Genomic DNA, 18651 nt, shown 5'->3' with positions numbered 1-18651 from the left:
GGATACTGCTACTGAAGTACAAGCTTTTGTAACTTACTGACCAGTCTGTTGTAATGGCATTTTCTCTGACTTAAATACTCTGTTTAAAATGTTCCAGCACAGATTCTAACCAGTTGCTAGGCTTAGCCATTTACCTCCAGTATAAACCTCCCTGCAGTGGCTTCCTATCCATGTTAGGGAGGATTTTAAATTGCCCCTTATATTGTATTGAGGACTTGCTCCACTATACTTATCAGAACCCTAAATTACTCCAGTAAAGTTGCCTGGTGGATGCCGCTAAAATACTGTAATTTTACTGTGTAGCTGCTGGATGTGAATACATATGTGCAAGGGTGTAAGTACAAAGCAAGACGTTGCTGAAAGACATGGTTCATTGCCTGTTTGTCAAGCAGGAAAATCTTCCTCCTCCGTATCATAAAAGTGCACCAGAGTTCCCCACTGGGAGTTTCCACTTTAGTGCCAATTTGAAGACAACTTTCTGGTGGTGAAGTTAAAAATCTTTTACTTTATAAGTCGACTAGGGCCTCGCCAATGCACCATGAGTTTTGTGTCTCTGAGGCTAGGGGCAAAAACTTGACATGATGCTTTAGACGATTCGGTGCATTCGGTTCCACGTAAAATGGTTGTTTCAGTATAGGGTTAGAGTTAGCAGTAAGTTTTGGGGAAATAAAGGATGTGGGAAAACAACCAGTCACACCATAAATGGGATAACGTAATCATACCTTTGCCTTATACTACAGAGAGATGAGAGTGTGATTCAAAGATGTTGCCTTGGGATAGTAACGTACATATTTAGCTACATAATGCATGCGAGGTATCATGGGGATAGGAATTAAGTGGATAGCAATGGTAAAAAATGCTGGCTTTGAGCAGGAGGTGTATGCTTCAATTTTACGCATGGGGAGAACAAAAAGGTTGAATACTGTAGGTGTGCTATGGCTGTAAAAACCTAAGCCTACAAATGTAAGCTGACATTGACTTTCCACACATTACCACTGAGTTGCAATGGGAAAGGCGGAAAAGTTTTTGTTTTCTCCAATTTTTCCAAAAAACATTGGAAAAACAGTCTGAAAAGCCACGAGCGGGCTGTCATAGGGGCCTAAACCCCCTCCCATCTCATCATAGTTCCTGCCGTTTTCGCTGTTCAACACAGAACTTCCTCACACCTCAGAGGACTGCTGAGGCTTCTCTCTGGAGGGAATTACTCATTTGTATGTCCTTAGCGAAGGGCAGAACTACAACGCTGCTGAGCTACAGAGAAACCCTGCCGTATAAGCTCCCAGCTCAGCCTCTCAGCGGTCTCATCTGAGCACACCAGCAGAGAAAAGATAGGGGGGAGAAAAGGTAAGGAAGGGCAGGGTAAGAATGACTAAGCATTAAAAACGCACAAGCGGTGTTGTCACTTTGTGTGTTTTAAGACCAATTACAGCAGACTTTCTGGTTAATGAATGCTGTATCTGATGGTCTAACCTGTGTAAGCCTGCACATTCCCACACAGTATATAGTGGGGTGTCATGTCATGTAATGCAGCAGCCATATTGGAGGTCCTCAGCTTTCCATTGCTTTTACAGTTGGAAACTTCTTTGCTGGTTTTGACTGGGAAAAATATATTATTAATATATGTGACTGCATTCGTGCCTAGGTAATGTCCCTTTGTCAGCTATAGCAAATAATGTCAGCTAGCTAGTTGTAACACATTTGATTGATATTTAGAGTTGAATGAGGGGTGGGAAAAAATAACAAGCTTCGGCTTCGTCCCGCTCCTTTTCGAACATGTTGAACATATTGTTTGTAGGCCTTTATAGTTAGTCCTTTTGGTGTGTTGCAATGCACTTATTGTGTCTTTATATTTTATTGTATTTTTTTGTGTGAAAGAAGGAAAGATTAGGGGTGACAGCAGTAAATCGTACACATCCACATTTAGCCAGTAAGATTTAATGATGTATGTTTTTTCTCTCAGTTTCTTGGTTGGTTTGTTTAGCCAGGCTTTAGTTTTCCATTGTCTGTTTCTTGTTTTGCCTCATAAACTCTCATGTCATTCCCGACTCTGCCACTCCCTCCTGCTCTACCTGCTCATTCCTTTCACCTGGCCTGCCCCACCCCGATACTCACCTGCTCCCCTATAGCTAATCAGCCCCTCGGTGTAAGGTTTCCCGGTTCATTTCCTCAGTTCTTTGCCTTATTGTCTAGTGTGTTTAGCGCACCAGCATTCTGTCATTCTGATCCTGCCGATCCTGTCTGGCTGGCCCTACTGGATTTGCTTGCTACGCTGACTGACTACCTGGTTTGAGCTCCACTTATGAAATACTGAACCTGAACTGTTTTCTGTGTCGTGCTACTGGGTTCTTGCCTGCCAGGCCAGGTTTTTCTCATCAAAAAACTGAACAGATAAAAGGTGGGGCATCACAGAGAGTGTTCGGACCAGCAGCATCTCTCTGTGGCATGAGAGCACAAACACCTAATGCCTATCATACACTAAAAGGCTTTAAAATACTAAAGTCTGACACCATCTCACATCTAAAAGACAAACATCTAACATTTAACGTTAAAGACTGTCACACATCACAAGACTACAACTAGATTTGTTGTGAAAAAATGTAACCTAGCTAGCTAGCGACCGCTAGCATTAGCTGGTAACTTAAGGGGAAAGTTTGCAGATTTTCTGTTCTGCCGTATGCAGATGAATGGCGGCAGAACCCGGAGGTTCTCGTTTATCTGCCAGTAAAACTCCCGTTGGATGACACCCTTTGGAAGGGATGAAAATCGGCACCTCTCCTTCTTTAGCGCTTAGCGCGGCGCCATAGCAACTATAAACCATACTGGCTCTAGCAGTTTGTTGCTTCCTGTTTGGAGCTGGACGGAGCGCACCCATTGGTTGTTGACAATGTTCACATGATTCAACTTTCCTACCAAGACATAAAACTTACGTATGATTTTTTCGGAATGTCAAGATTGGAAAAAGACTGACTCGGGCTGAGTTTTATGACCACCTTACGCCAAACGATTGAGACGACGGGAGCGCACCCCAACTCTAGCAAGACTCTCATGATTTCATTCCGATATGGGAAATTTGTCTGCGACAGTGCAATCGGTTGAAAAGTCGTTTGGTGTAAGGTTGGCATAAGACAGGAAAGCCCTGAGGAAAGTGGTGAGGTCAGCAGAGAGGACTATTGGGGCCTCTATTGTTCTCCCTCCTGCCTTACGGCAGGAGATACCGCAGCCTGCATTGCAGCACAAGACTCAAAAACAGCTTTTACCCAGCTACTATCAGACTACTAAACTCAAACACCACTAAACTATGCTTTACTATGCAAATGTGCAATACTATTTATTCATTTACAAGTGCAATACATCACATGGTCGTACGGACCACGTATTCTGTTCATGCTTTCCATTTCTGTGTTTTGGTGAAATCACAATAAAAGGAATCTTGAATCTTGGATCTTGTTTAAAGTCCTAAACAACACAGTATGAAAATAGCAAAGATACAGAAAAAACATTTTGTCTATGAGAATTTTGTTTTCTGGTCTTCAACACCATTAATTGTCTAATTGTACATTGTTTGACCCCTGATGGGGATTCTAACACCCATTATGGGAGGGTACGGTTTTTACCATGTCACGTAATCTACTTATGGAAAAGACCTTTTCCAACTTGAAATATTTATTCCTAACAATGCTGAAATCCCCCACACCCACGCAATCACTTTTTTCTTTTTCTGGCCTGGATGTTACAAGTACATATAGCAATAATTTGCAAATAACCACTTTAACAAATTAACAAACTATATGATTGACAAAGTGTGGGTGTACCTGATTTATACTATATATATATATATATATATATATATATATATATATATATATAAAATATACACATGTAATTTAGGTAATGTAATCGGATTACAAACAGAGGTAATGGGGCAGCTGTGGCTCAGGTGGTTGAGCAGTTGCCTGCCAATCAGAAGGTTGGTGATTCAATCCCTGGCCCTGCAGTCCCATGTCGATTTACATTTACTCAATGAAAGACATCTAGAAGAATTATATAAACTGTGACATTAAGAAATGACCGGTAAAGAAGTAATTCTGTAATTGAGAATACATGGCAATGTCATAGACTACCTATTATATTCTCCTAGGTATCCTTAGCCTTACACCTTCTCCTGTACAATACATGTTTGTCTGTTTACTTTGCTGTGTGGGAGATCATTTGTTGTGTTTTGAGCTGTAATGAAACTGTGATGTTTTTCTGAAAAGGCCACTAAGATAAGATCCTGTCCCCATCTGGGACGGAGCCGCCGAGCCGGCATCAATAATTCATATCTTGACCATTACGAGATTTGAACTAAGCTTGGGAATGTCTGATCTGCTAGCAGAGGGATGTAGAAAGATAAATTTGGTTGATGGATGGCTATCCTAACACTTTTTCATCTGTGCAGCCTGCTCTAGTAAAATGTCATGAAATGAGCCCAGCGTTTGAATGCAAAAACGGAGAGAAAGCAGCTGTTTGATTCGTACTGTTGACCACAAAGCAGCTTCACCAGCAGTTGTGTTTACGTGCCTTGCTAAATGGAATCTCAGCCCTTGTTGTGGGAAAAGAAAGCATATATGAGTCACTTCACCAGCTGAGATTTTCTAAGTCGTGGTCCATCAGTCACTCTGCAATTACCAGCTTCTCTGACTATTCGGCAACTGCTGCTCAACACAGAACGTCTGTGCCACCTTCGCTTCACCAAGGCTAAATTTGATTATGTAATGATTGCAAAGGTGAAAGTGGCATGCATGCCTGCCAGGCGAAACTGATGAACAATCTCAGCAGGGGAACAATCGGAGCCAATGTTTCCTCTAGGCACTGTGGATCGTTGCAGAACAGTTAAAGTCAAATAAGGCCATATGTTTTCAGAGATTGTGCCAATTATCCCCAAACAAGGCTGCAGCCATGCATGTCTGCAGCCGTCTCTGGGAGGCTGTACTAAATGCTAATGCTAGCACAACAACACGCTCACAATGACAATGCTAACAGGCTGATGTTAATATATAAAGTATTTATATAAAATTTATATAATTTAGAACATCTCTTCACATACAGCCTTGGTCAGGAACGCTTTTGGCGCCATTTTTCAACATGCAGGGTAGGGTTAGGTTTATATGCAGAAGAACTACTTGGCTAGGTTTAGGCAACAAACTATGTGGTTAGGTTTAGGAAAAGATCATGGTTTGGGTTAAAGTAAGTATGTTTGTTACGTAAGTTACATATGTGACGTTAGTAGGATTGGTCATCGAGGACCGGTTCCAACTTGTATCGGTTCCAATACAATTTAAAAAAAAAAGTATTGGAATCATATGGAAACTTTGGTTTCGAATCCGATCATGGGTTCCAAATTTAATATGCACAAGTTTTTGTTTCTGTAGCGGCCACCGTACTTCTAGGCACTTGTTGCTTTTGCAGCCAGGGAACACAGTAAGCGGCGCTCTAGTGTGGTTTTATTTTTATGTTGAAAAAGCCCGGTAAAACTGTAAACCACCAATGAATGAAAATAAAATGAATCACAATTGTTAAAATCAAAACGATGCCCAACCCTAAGCGTTAGTTAAGTATGTTACGTAGTGAACTTGCGTTAAAAGTTTAAATATGTCAATGGTGACTTTTGGTTTCTCACAGCACATGAACAGCGGTCTCCTGGGTAAAAGTCCTGAGTTAGCTTGACCCATCCATCAACCCCGACCTCCTCCCTATGCAAACTTTGAAGCGGTTTAACCCTGCTGACTTTTTTTTAACTTTTTATACTAAGTCATATTAGCCTAGTGGTTAAAGCCTGGTGCGTCTCATATGGACGCTAAAGGGCTCAGTATCAGACGCTGAGATCCACTGAACAAGTTGGTCTGAGCATGCTAATAATTGTTATTTAGCCATTAAACACACAGTACAACTGAGGCTGATGGGAGTGTCATCGGTTTTGCAGCTATTTGGTCATAAACCAAAGTATTGGGCAATCATTGACCTGATGATGGCACTATAGGAAAAATTAAGGGATCACCTTACAAGTTTTTAGGATACATCCTACGGGGAACCATGAATGTCTTTAAGAAATGCCATGGCAATCTTATCCAATGGTTGTAGAGATATTTTAGACCAAGTGTGAGTAAACAGGTTGAACTGTGTTATGGATGTTGGGGGTACTAAGAAGCAAAAGGCCACGTAGGAATTTTAAATACTTTAAAGCTGCTTGTCAACACCCATATACCAGCCATGGAGAGAACCATTTCTCTGCCTATTTCTCAACAAGATAACACCTTCTGGTCAAAATGAAATCCCTCTTCGAGTGTCCACCGCTCAGAACAAAGCTATCTAATTTTGCGAGAGCGCCCATGGCTCCAAAAGCTGCTCCCAAAACAGCCAGTCCTCAGGAGGAGCTGTAACCAGGGCCAAGGAACAGGCATCCTGGGCGGGCTCAGCTCCAAACACTGGGCGTACGGCCCGTACTGGAGCCTCGGTGGCCACTCACTGGTTTATTGCCATTTCAGTGAGAAGAAAGGAGGGGGGGGGGGGGTGGATAGAGAGATAAAGAAAGGGATGAAGCTGCTTAATAGAGAATAACATAACCCTGTTAAAAAAATGAGTGCCGTTTAAATGAAAAAACAAACATGTGAAACAAAAACGCACACACCAATAATTACTGAGAAAGCTGTGTTGCTGACAGTGTAGAAGATGGCACTAGACCACAACACCCGCAAACACACACACACACACACACACACACACACACACACACACACACACACACACACACACACACACACACACACACTAATGGCTGTGAAGGAGATAGTTGGCATGTCTGTGCACCCTCACAAACCTTGACAGCCACACATAGGAGTGTTTTATGGTCCAGACTGAGTCCAGAATCCACTCCGTTAGGGCGTATTAAGTCTGCCAAAAATGGGAGCTTTTCAGGTAGATGTGTCCTGCCAGGCCTTTGTCATCATATCTGGACCAAATTCTCTCAGACTTGTTGGGTTTTGAAGCACCAATTTGGCACCTTCCTCCCCCCCATCCCACCATCCTAATCACAGCCGCTTACATGCATTAGTGCAACTGCAGCTGCATGCACAGGCTACATCAGACCGAGGGCTTGGTTGAGGGGTTGCTTACCTGGATTGCCGCAGTCCGCGCACGTTTCGTTGCCCGGTCTCGCCAGCACGTCCTGCAGGAGCCGGTTGTTCCCCTCCGGTTCCAGCGCCATGGTGGCTTTATCCGTCCAGCCTCACCGCGGTGGGAAGAAACGTGCCCAAGAACATCCGCTGCTAGAGTCCGACAGACCGACACACAGCCGGGCGGACTGCTCGGGTTACCTGTCAGTCAGTCACCTCCAATCTGAAGTGGAGAGAGAGAGATACTGAACGATCCGAGCCGGTGCTGGGAGGAACTCTCTCTCTCTCTCTCTCTCTCTCTCTCTCTCTCTTCACTGACTGCATAAAAATCACGCCTATATGTGACCATCACCTCCTCCCTCTCTCCCTCCCTCCCTCCCCCGCCTGTCTGTCTTATCCCCTCCACCCCTTGTCACATCTTATGAAAGTGAGACATCCAGCGGTGGACTCCCAGAACACATTTCATTATTTAACAATAGTCCTACAGTACATGTACTGTCTGTGTTTAAAATCCCCCATAACCCGTGCTAAAACTTAAAATAGGCCAATAGCCTATAGTATGAACAATAAATCATTTCAGACTGAATTCATGCACAATAGGGAAAATATATGAGAGGCCTACTATTTTTAAATGTAAACAAAATTAGTATATATTATATTAGGCTATCAAGGTAGGCCTACTTTTATGTTGTATGCCTGGTTCTCAACAGTAGGGGTGCAGGCTTTTTTTTATTAAGTCAGTATTATGGTACTTCATCATTGTGCCATATGGTGTCATATTGTACATATTGTATGTTAACCTTATATAATAACCTTCATACATAGTTAGTATTTCATTATTGAGGCCATCTGATACTCTCTCGTCAGAATGTTTGCAGATTTCCATTTTATTTAGCTCAACATCACAAATAAATAAAATAATAAAAGTGTCTTAATACGATTATTACTTTGTAACGAAAAAAATTAACCTCGATTTAGTTAGTATTTAATAGCTAATTGTTGTGTTTGGTGGCGATTTGTATTTCTTTGTGAAGTTATTAGGACTTTTCCATCAATGCTTTTGGATCATCAATGCGATTCAATCGACTAGTAATGTCTGTTTTGCGGAGTCGGCCCTGAAACCACACGTCATATTTACGCGACTGTTGCCACCCTACTTTGTAGAAGACTCGCAGCTTTTTAAAAACAAAAACAAAAGCCAATAAAACATGTCTAACGCCATGAATTTCGGTACGAAGAGTTTTAAACCTCGGGCTCCTGATAAAGGCTCGTTCCCTCTGGATCATTTTGGTAAGATAAGACACGGACAGTAGTTTAAATGTGTTAGCTATGCTCCAACAGCTCCTGTACGCTACTGTATGTTTAGCAAACTTGATTACTTTAGTTTGAAGTTGTCTGTGATTTTAAGCAGAGGCAGACATTGTAGTCTGCAGCTGTTTGATGAACAGCGGTGTTGTCTTTGGAAACATGCAGCTGTTCTTTTACGGGTAAAGACAGGACAAGCTAAGGGCATTGAGTTAAACTACATTACTTAGTCTTTTTCATCACATTTTAATATAGAGATATAGCTAACGTTACGGTGCACTGCTCAGTTCTGTGAGACTGTAACGACAATGTAATAACGCAAACGTAACGTTACATGACATGACAGGCGCAAACTGGAGCTGATACATCCTACTGTTTCCTAACGGCTAGCGCTAAACCCACCAGACTCCATTTAAAAAAACAATACTTTTAGCGTGTATAGAGCCAACATATTTTCACATGTAAATCGGTAAACTACGTGTTTATTTCAACCAAAACTAGAGTTGTGATTGTTGGAAAATTGGAAAGACGACCCAAAACGGCTTTTCATAATTTTATTTACTTTCTGTCGGCTTCGAATTAAGTCTATTTTACGATGCTAAAATTACTATTTATTTACATGGAGTCTGGTAGCTTCTGCGAATGCTATTTCGCGGGTGTTTTTTATATTTAAAAAAAAGATCTTACTACTTTAACAGAAAGGTCGGCTTCCTTAGAAATCCTTTCCATAATGTTGTCAGACACTGAGAATATCAATTTGAGCCTGTCAATGGCAAAACGAGCAATTTTGTGAAAGTAAATTGAAGCTGCACAATTGCCCTATAAGTTAGCTACATTGTAGCTTGTTTCGATGAATGTCTTTCTAAATACCTGAGTCTGGACCAATGTCAAAGATTGTTGTTCCCATCAGTCACTTAGACACAAAAACATAAGAAAATAGGGTCCAGGTTGAAAAAAAAACAAAACAAAGTTACCCTTTAACAACAATTACAATGAAAAACAATTTCTTCTCTACATAGCTCGAGCCCAAATTGGTTATTTGTCAGACCACAATGGAATCAAACTCGGATGTGTGTCGTTGAAGAAATTGTCTTGTGTGGTTACAACCAGGCCTGGCGTCAAGATAATACCAGTAGGAGTACAACGGGAATCTTCCATAATTAGCAACAAACAAATACAGAGGGCATTTTAAAACATAGTTTTAGTCAAGTAGGTGCTGTGCAATTAATGGAATTTTAATCGCGATTTTGATTTTGGCTTCTAACGATCACAATAATAATGTAATCGAGGAAAAAAAACAATTATTTTGCACTTTTTTAAATTACAATTACAAAAAAAGCCTGCAACATCTTTCCAAAGTCAATGAGTCATCGTGTTAAATAATCGGGATTCCAATATTGACCAAAACTAATCGTGATTGTGATTTTTTATTTTTTTTTTTCCATAAATCGAGCAGCCCTAATGTCAAGCAATAATGTCTAATGCTAGAGGCTAGGCTGGACGTTCACGCTGAATGTTCCTTCTTATTTTCAGGAGAGTGTAAAGCCTTCAAGGAGAGGTTCATGAAATGCCTGAAAGACAACAGCTTCGACAACGCCAAGTGCCGACTGCAGTCCAAAGACTACCTGGAATGCCGCATGGACAAGTAAGAAACCTCATTAAAAATAACGCCTAAGGGTACAGATCCACTTTTGCGACACGAGTGTCACGCCCCTAACCAGCAGCTGATTGGACGAACGCGTGACGTGGGTGTGGCTACTCGAGAATTTCAACAGAGTGTCATGGCGGCTCGTTGAGAATACGATCTCGTATTTTACAAAAATAGTTCACCGAAATGTGTTTCTGAAAACATTTTAAGTGAGAAATGGGCCATGCAGTTGCTGAATATGTCTTCATTTCAGATCAACAAAGGTCAGTTTGAAAGATTTTCGTCTACTTCTACTGGATAGTCGCGTCGCGTTCAACGCGATTCATTTGCATAAAGCTGGGCATCGGCGAGCTTTTTGACGCGCAGCATTTTTTCAAATGTAGCGCTGCCTTCCCGGAATGCTTTGCAGGAGCGTTGAAGTCGCTTGACGTCACCCATAGGAATAGAGCGGGGCGCGACGCGACAGAAGCGTCGCACGGACAAGTGGATCTGCACCGTCAGGCGCGGCTCGGGCCGCGCCGAAAACGCGTGCGTGCTAGAAATAGGACCGACGCCTATTTTTCACGTGACACGCAAGCGTGTTGGAAGCGTTTCCAGGCAAAATAGAATAGGAAAAAGATGTTTATATGTCATTTAGACATGAATACATATTAAGAAATGACATGTTGATGTTTGAAAGTCTCTAGGTTTTGACATAAATGCAGATAAATTTAATAAAAAAAATAAAAATAAATAATTATCGATTTTCTAATATTGCACCTGTCAATACAGAACGAAATATTCTGTAGCCTATCTTGCTGTCAATACTGCCGACGTTGTCTTTGCTGTAATCTATTATTTAATTTTATCAATGGGAAACATACATGTGTATGTGTCGGACACGTTTCTGGTGTGCAAAGAATCCACGCAGCTGACACGCAACAGAAACGCCACGCTCACGCCGCACAGTCAGCGTGCAGGAGCCCTAATACACCTCTTATAGTACTTACGTGGTGACTCTGTAAAATGAAACACACTCTAACAATTATTTTAAATAGAGCTGCAAAGATGAATCGGTTAATTGTCAGCTATTAAATGAATCACCAACTACTGTGTTTTGATAATCAATTAATCGGTTTGAGTCTTTTTTTTTTTTATTTCAAAAAGTTACAATTCTATAATTTCCGTTTCTTCAATGTGACTATTTTCTAGTTTCTGCACTCCTGTGACAGTAAACTGAATATCTTTTGAGTTGTGGACAAAACAAGACATTTCACGACTTCATCTTGGGCTTTTGGGAAATACCGATAGACATTTTTCACCATTTCATAGACCAAACAACTAATTGATTAATCGAGAAATTAAATCAACAGATTAACCAACAGTGGATAATCAGTAGTTGCAGACCTACCCTTTTTAACGAGACTTGTCATTTTTCATAATTTCTAGATAGTTTCCTTGTTATGTTGTGTTTTCCAGTCAGCTGATGGCCAAAGAGCCTCTGTCCAGACTGGGTTTCAAAGACCTGATGGATCCTCCTCCCAGCCAAGCAGACGGAGACACTAAACCCTGACCCTGCTACTCCACCACAGCACGCTGTGCCCAAAACTGGCAAGGAAGGATGTCGCTGACTGTGGACGAAACATATCAAACTTATTTGTTTTTTGATGTCAACACAGGTCCCACACAAGCATATTAAAAAAGGCAAAGACTGCTGTGAGTGTGGAGCTGAGAAGAATGGCTTCAAGGACTGTGAGAATGTGGGCCTGCAAGAGGATAGTGTGGTTTGCATTGTGGCCTTTGAGAAGTTTGAGTTTGCAGAGAAGAACTGTGTACATATGATAAAATGTATTATATATGGAGATGCTATTTATGTGAATAAATATTTAGTTTTTAAACTAAACTGTGCTCATAGCTTGACTGTGGCGTTTGATAGTAAAAAATGGTGACATCTGCTGGAAATGTGTCGGTGTTGCATTTGTATGGATGGATTTAATCCACTAGTACAGTGCCCGTTCAAAATGTGCCTGTTTGGAACGGGCAGATTGCTTTTCATTGAGTTTCCTCTCAGCGAAATGATCTGAGTGAATTTAAGCTGGGCTTTTATTGTGAAGGATATAAATGCCTTTTTATTGAGTTTCCTCTTAGCAATACGCTCTGAGTGAATTTAAGGTGGGCCTTTCTTGTAAAGGGTAGACAGCATGTGTTTTTAAACGTACTGGGCACTCCATTATGCAAAGAAATCCAGAGTTCTTCTCCATTAACATTTAATACAAGTATTAAGAATGCCTAGACAGGGCCAGATAGCTCAGTTGGTAGAGCGAGTACCCATATATAGAGGTTTACTCCTCGACGCAGTGGGCCCAGGTTCGACTCCGACCTGCGGCCCTTTGCTGCATGTCATTCCCCCTCTCTCTCCCCTTTCATTTCTTCACCTGTCCTGTCAATAAAGGCCTAAAAATGGCCAAAAAATGATCTTAAAAAAAAAAAGAATGCGGAGATACATATTCTCACTTTGTGGAAGTTAATTATTAATAATAATAATAATTTTTTTAAGATTATGTTTTGGGCATTTTCGGCCTTTATTTTGATAGGAAAGCTGAAGACATGAAAGGGGAGAGAGAAGGGGAATGACGTGCAGCAAAGGGCCGCAGCTCAGTCAAACCCGGGCCCGCTGCGTCGAGGAGCCTCTATATATGGGCGCCCGCTCTACCAACTGAGCAATCCGGGCGCCCGAATAAGATTTTTTTTTATATCATACAATTTCATATGATGATGATATGATGTAACTGGAGTGATGAGTGACATTCTAAATTCATTCTGTGCCTATAAACATGCTATTTCACACTGAGTATTTTATTCTCAGCTGCCCTTAAAAGACTACTAGTAGTCAAAGCCACACTCACCTTGTCCAGGGATGATCAGTGTAGTGGAAGTTTCCTTTGCAGCAGGGGGGGGAAGTTTCAGAGTTTAGTAAATTGAAACAAATAAGACAGACTGAGACAAAAACGAAGTTGGGTTTTTGTATTTTATTAAAAAAGATATATTTGCAAATATAGGAGCAACATGATTTCACCAAAGGCCGCAGCCCAGTGTGGAGTCAGTTTCTCAAATGAGTGAACAAAAACACTAGGCTTATATGCATCTTCAGAGTGACAGCACACACGCACTTGGCTTAGTATGACACTACAATTTTTACATGCAATCTGATACACATGAAGACAATCAAGAAAATACAAGAGACATCTTGGAGACATCTCACCTCCTCCTCCCTGTACGACTGTCATCCCCCCCAGTTACAGCTAAACTGGCATGGGAAAACTAGAGATAGTTTTAGGGTGACCTTGTACCTTTATCGGTTCAGGCAAACAGTGCTCACATAATGTTCCAGACTGGATGTCTCACAAAGTTAGAATCAAAATCTACATGTGGGAAATGAGATGGACTCTTTCAGCATTTGTGGATGAATTAAAGTACAAATAAAGCATAAAAATATAAGGAATTATGCTTAAATGCAATTTCGCCATTACAATCAGCAACATAGTTAAATACATGAGAGACCCTTCAGCGCTAACGGAGAAAGGCATCCTGGGTGCCAGGGTGTGGTGTGGAAGAAGTATTGAGATCCTTTACTTAAAAGTACTAATACCACACTGTAAAAAATACTAAAAGTCCTGCGTTGAATGCAGGTGTTTTCAGTTCTTCTGGCTGATTAGACCTCTCCTCAGGTGGAAGGTGGGCCGGAGATTAGATGGGAGTTCATTAGGTCACAAATCCTTTCTACCAACAAGAATGATACAGCTGTCATATGTCCTGCCCTTTTACATGTGCAACAGAGCTAACAAAAGGCTCAGGAAGATGTCAATCAATCAGTCTATACACACCCACACAGTCCTGGGAGGAGGTCTAATCAGCCAGAAGAACTGAAAACACCTGTATGGGTGTTCAGGGCCTTTAAAAGTAAGAGTACTCAATGCAGAAAAATCCTCACGTTTTAGAAACTGGAAACGATCAAAACAGTGCTGTGTTCAACCAACCGACGAATCATTTCAGCTGGACTTGTAGGCCTGTATATGGCTGGGTAGTTTGAGAATAGTAAAACATTGTATTTTGTGAACTGCATGTATTTTATGTTGCACACATCTTAACTTGTAAAGTAACTAGTAACTAAAGCTGTCAGATGAATATAGTGGAGTAAAAAAGTACAATATTTCCCTCTGAGATGTAGCGGAGTAGAAGTAGAAAGTGGCATGAAAAGCCACGTACGCAGACCCGTTGCTAGACCTCAGTCTTAAGGGGGGCACATGAAATACATGGGGGGGCACAATTATTATTGGCGTACAGTACGTATATGTATAATAATCATATACTCTTGTTATACTATTCGCACGTAATCATCACGTTAAACATAACCAACAGCAATATGACCAGGTAGCCTATATAGCCTACAACACATTACATAGAAGAAATGTTATGAATATCCATAAAACACGTGACTATACAACATATTAGATGTAACACCAGAAGCATCTCTCAAACCACTAATCTTCTGCGGAAATAAGCTTAATGGGCCCCGCCCAGATCTCTCCTTTTCCTTGCTCTCCTCTCCTCTCTTTTTTTTTCCTTTTCTCTTCCTCTCCCTGTCTTCTCTCTGGTTTCTCTCTTTCTCTGTTCTCCTCTCCTGTTCATCTCCTGTACCTCTCCCCTGCTCTTCCTCTCCTGGTCTCTCCTCTCTTCTCTCCTTTCCTCTCCTGTCATCTCCTGTACCTCTCCTCTGCTCTCTCTCCTTTCTCTCTTTTCTCTTTTCCTTTTTCCTTTTCTCTGTCTCTCCTCTTTTCTCCTGGTTCCTCTCCTGCTCTCCTATCTCTTCTCTCCTATGCTCTCCTTCCTCTGATCTTCCTCTAACTTTCTCTCCTCTCCTCACACTCTCACTAAATAGTATCATCTCTGATCCATCCTGCTCAACTCTCCGACAGAGCAGGGCCCCTCCGCATCTCTCTCTCAGACCCTCTGCCTGTGGCACGCCCTCCCGCCCAACACACGACTCCTCCTTCCTCTCTGACGACTCAACCAACTCTCTGAAATCCACTAACAATACTAAAACTTACAAATGATACACTCACTCACCACCTAAAAATTTAAACCAACCATACATTATACACCAAAACAAACAACACAAGAGTCCAACTTTTTTCCCACAACAATTAAAAAAACAAAAATATAACCAAATTACTTTTCACAAATCCATTAAAATCAATAATTTGGCACTAACCCTACACAACAGACGTCCTATCGGGCGTGTCTCAAACATTGCATTTTAAAGCAGTCAATAGAAGAATATGCATTGCTATGCATGTGCCATGAGACACACACGCACGCACACGCGCACACACACACACACACACACACACACACACACTTCGAACCTACCGGTACTTTGAGTGGAGGCAGCCTGTCCTCTCTCCAGTCCCTCCTGTCATTTGAAGCTGCATGCTTATTTAAGCCCTTGTCTGTAAATCTTAAACCCCTTAATGAAGAAGGTCGCGTCCGATGATACAGATGTGAATTTCCTGCAGGCATAACAAAATGCGGAGTCCTTTTCCACCGAGTAGCCTACGCAAGCCAGTCCCTGTTCAAATACCAGCTACAGCTACGTTTTTTTTTAACCAAACATTTTGACTGGATATTTCCTCAACACAACCTGTTTGGGTTTGTCCGTCACACCCCCTGATTCAACAGTTAGTTGTGGCCCAAATGCTGCCCCAGTCGCAGTTGCACTTGACCTGCAGGTCCTGCCAGGCCCAGGGTCGGGCTCCACGGAGCTACTAGCATCAGGCTCAGACTGTCGTCCAGGGGCTCCTTCTCCAACGACAACATCAGGAGGCGTCGGTGCCGTATCCAATTTGGCAGAGGAGAATGTTGGTGGGCTTTTCAACCACTTAGCAGGGAACTGAAGCGAGTAAGCCCGGCGAAAACTCATCCAGCTTTCCAAAATGTGCGGTAACTGTTGAGCGGCTACACTGACGTGGCTACGTCACGTCGTAGCCTAACTTTCTTTAGTAAGGCCGTGATAGGCTGTTGCAGTGTAGATTCCCATCAATCAAACAAAAATCACACCATTGTTTATTTATATTTATAATGTTTTAATGATAAAGAATGCAACATTAATGCAACACAAAATTAGCAACTATGATAATATAAAATTAAAGTAATTTTTTTAAGAGATCTGTGCCTCAAGTGGGGGGGCACAAGCATTTTTGGGGGCGGGCCCGGCCCCCTATGGCCCGCCCATAGCGACGGGTATGCACGTACGTACAAGTACCTCAACATTTGTACTTATGTACAGTAATGAAGTAAGTACTTGGTTGGATTCAACCACTAGTTCCAGGTACTATAGGTCTCTCTACAGTATAGTGGAGATGTGGTAGTAGTGAATAATGAAGAGCCTGATTCTGTTAACTCACTGAACAAACATTTGGTGAACCATGTGTACGTTACAGAGGGGAATGTGTGCTCAGGGAGATAAGATGATCTGCAGCGCACCGCTGCACAGCTGCAGAGAAAGCTAGTCAAAACATCTGGATTGGCAGTTAGGGTAAGGGCTACAGACTAAGCAATATGCGCCTCACCTGCAAATTCCAGGTTGCGTGTGTTTGAAATGTTCCGTGTGAAATTCAAGATGGGTTGGGTCTCGGCACATAGACATTTTCCCAGTCTTAAGTCTTTGTCATGTACACAAAAAGTAGTGCTGTCAGTTAAACGCGTTACTAACGGCGTTAACGCAAACCCATTTTAACGGCGTCAATTTTTTTATCGCGAGATTAACGTTCTTTTTGGCCTAGCAAACTTTGTAGTTTTTTTCACATGCTGTTGCAACAACTAGTAACGTTATAAAGACTACAACACCACACCAGATCTAACTAGACCAGAAAGAAAACAACAGGCACGCCGCACACACTTGTTTGGGCTTGCGAGCTGGCCAAAGAGTAGTAGGCTAACGTTATGTTTTGAGTGGATGGCGAGCGCGAGACCCCGAAATGGATGCCAATAAGATTCTGAATGGAAAGTTTACTTTTAAAAAGTTGTCGAGGGGCGGCCTCTAGCTCAAGCAGTAAGAGAGTTCGCCCCATGTTGGCTGAGTCCTGCAGCGGCGCGGGTTCAAATCCGACCTGTTGCCCTTTGCTGCACGTCGTCCCCCATCTCTCTCCCCCTTTCCAGTCTATCCACTATCACTGTATATTAAAAGGGAAAAGCCCCCCCCCCCCCACACACACACACAGCCTGTACTCCACGGAGAAAGCAGCCACACTGGAACTGCTGCAAAGTGCAAACGCTGTCTCATTAACCGGTGATCACTGGACATCAGTGAGTAATCAAAATTATTTAGGCGTCACTGCACACTATATTGGCTATGTATATCAGCATATGGTTTTAGGACTGCGTTGTTTGTATCGTTTTTTTTTTTTTTACTGTTTTTGTCATTTGGGACATTGTCCACCCCCTTTTCTGTCTAGGAGAATTGTTACATTCCTTATTAGAAAAATGTAAAGGTTACAAATGTCCTACAAATTTTATTTGTACTGTATAAGCAAAGTGTTAGTGTTACATCTCAGTTAGGTTAGGCAGGCCTACTTGGAGGAATTGTGCAATAATGAGAGATTCAAACATTTTTCTTTTGTTTACAGTAAACAATTACAAATCTTAAAGTCAAGTTCTTTCTTTGCATTCATTTGATTCCCAATCAAGATGCACTGGTAAGAATTGATTTCCATTGTTAATATGTACTTAAAATGATGAAATGCAAAATAATACAATTTTATCCATGTGATAAAACATGCGATTAATCGCGATTAACTATAGCAATTTGGCGATTAATCGCGATTAAAAAAATTAGCCCTAGTAAAAAGCCAATCAGATACCTGGTTACGAAGACAATACACATTACTACAAAGACAATGTTAACAACTGCACATGTATTTAGTAACAGAGGGTCTTGATCATTCGATTTTAATTGTTTAAAAAAAAAAAAAGAAAGACAATACGTTGTAGATTTCTGCATAACAGCTCATGATGCTTTATCTTCCTTGTGACTGCCAAAGACCGTTCAGAGGATTTGGCAACATATTTCTCTCTGGGGTAAAACAATAAGTAAAGTTAGAAGTGCCATATTATAGGGCATGATAATACGAAAATAAAAACATGAACAATTATTACGAACAAGCTGTGAAATCTGACTTACCGCCTCTAACTTCTTGAGTCTTTGTTGGAGCCACCAGGCTCTTGGGTCAACACACCAGTCACCATTCTTAGTGAGAAGGCTTTAGGGGTGAAAAGACAGGTATGAGACAAAACACACACAAAGTTGACGTTGATTAGGGCTGCAACTAACAATTATTTTCATTGCCGATTATTTTCTCAATTGAGTAGTTGTTTGGTCGGTAACACTTTACTTGAAGGTATCTACATAACAGTGACATGACCCTGTCATGAACACATGACACTTTCATTACACAGTCATGACACATGAACCCTATCCCTAACTGACTCAAACCGATTATCCAAATTTAA

The 18651-nt window shown here is 41.6% G+C and overlaps 2 protein-coding genes across 3 annotated transcripts in view; one reads left to right on the top strand and one right to left on the bottom strand.

Moving 5' to 3' along the window:
• The window catches only part of LOC120551053 (arf-GAP with dual PH domain-containing protein 1), a 43903-nt gene extending 36470 nt beyond the window's left edge, over positions 1-7433 (bottom strand). Inside the window, exon 1 of one of the 2 annotated variants that reach the window (XM_039788189.1) lies at positions 7153-7433. In XM_039788189.1, coding sequence (XP_039644123.1) covers positions 7153-7243 — 91 coding nt within the window. In that variant the 5' untranslated portion in view covers positions 7244-7433. The remainder of the gene's footprint in view (positions 1-7152) is intronic. The other variant, XM_039788191.1, reaches the window with a different exon arrangement.
• Positions 7434-8263: 830 nt separating this feature from the next.
• Positions 8264-12037, top strand: LOC120551052 (cytochrome c oxidase assembly protein COX19). The gene is made up of 3 exons (XM_039788188.1): positions 8264-8441; positions 9990-10101; positions 11563-12037. Exons 1-3 carry the CDS (start codon positions 8360-8362, stop codon positions 11654-11656), a joined length of 288 nt encoding a protein of 95 aa, XP_039644122.1. The 5' UTR covers positions 8264-8359; the 3' UTR covers positions 11657-12037.
• The last annotated feature ends 6614 nt before the right edge of the window (positions 12038-18651 follow it).

The sequence above is a fragment of the Perca fluviatilis genome, chromosome 21, assembly GCF_010015445.1.
Source record: "Perca fluviatilis chromosome 21, GENO_Pfluv_1.0, whole genome shotgun sequence".
Classification (NCBI taxonomy): domain Eukaryota; kingdom Metazoa; phylum Chordata; class Actinopteri; order Perciformes; family Percidae; genus Perca; species Perca fluviatilis.
Note: the sequence above shows the minus strand (reverse complement) of the source record. Positions and strands in the feature narration are given on the sequence as shown.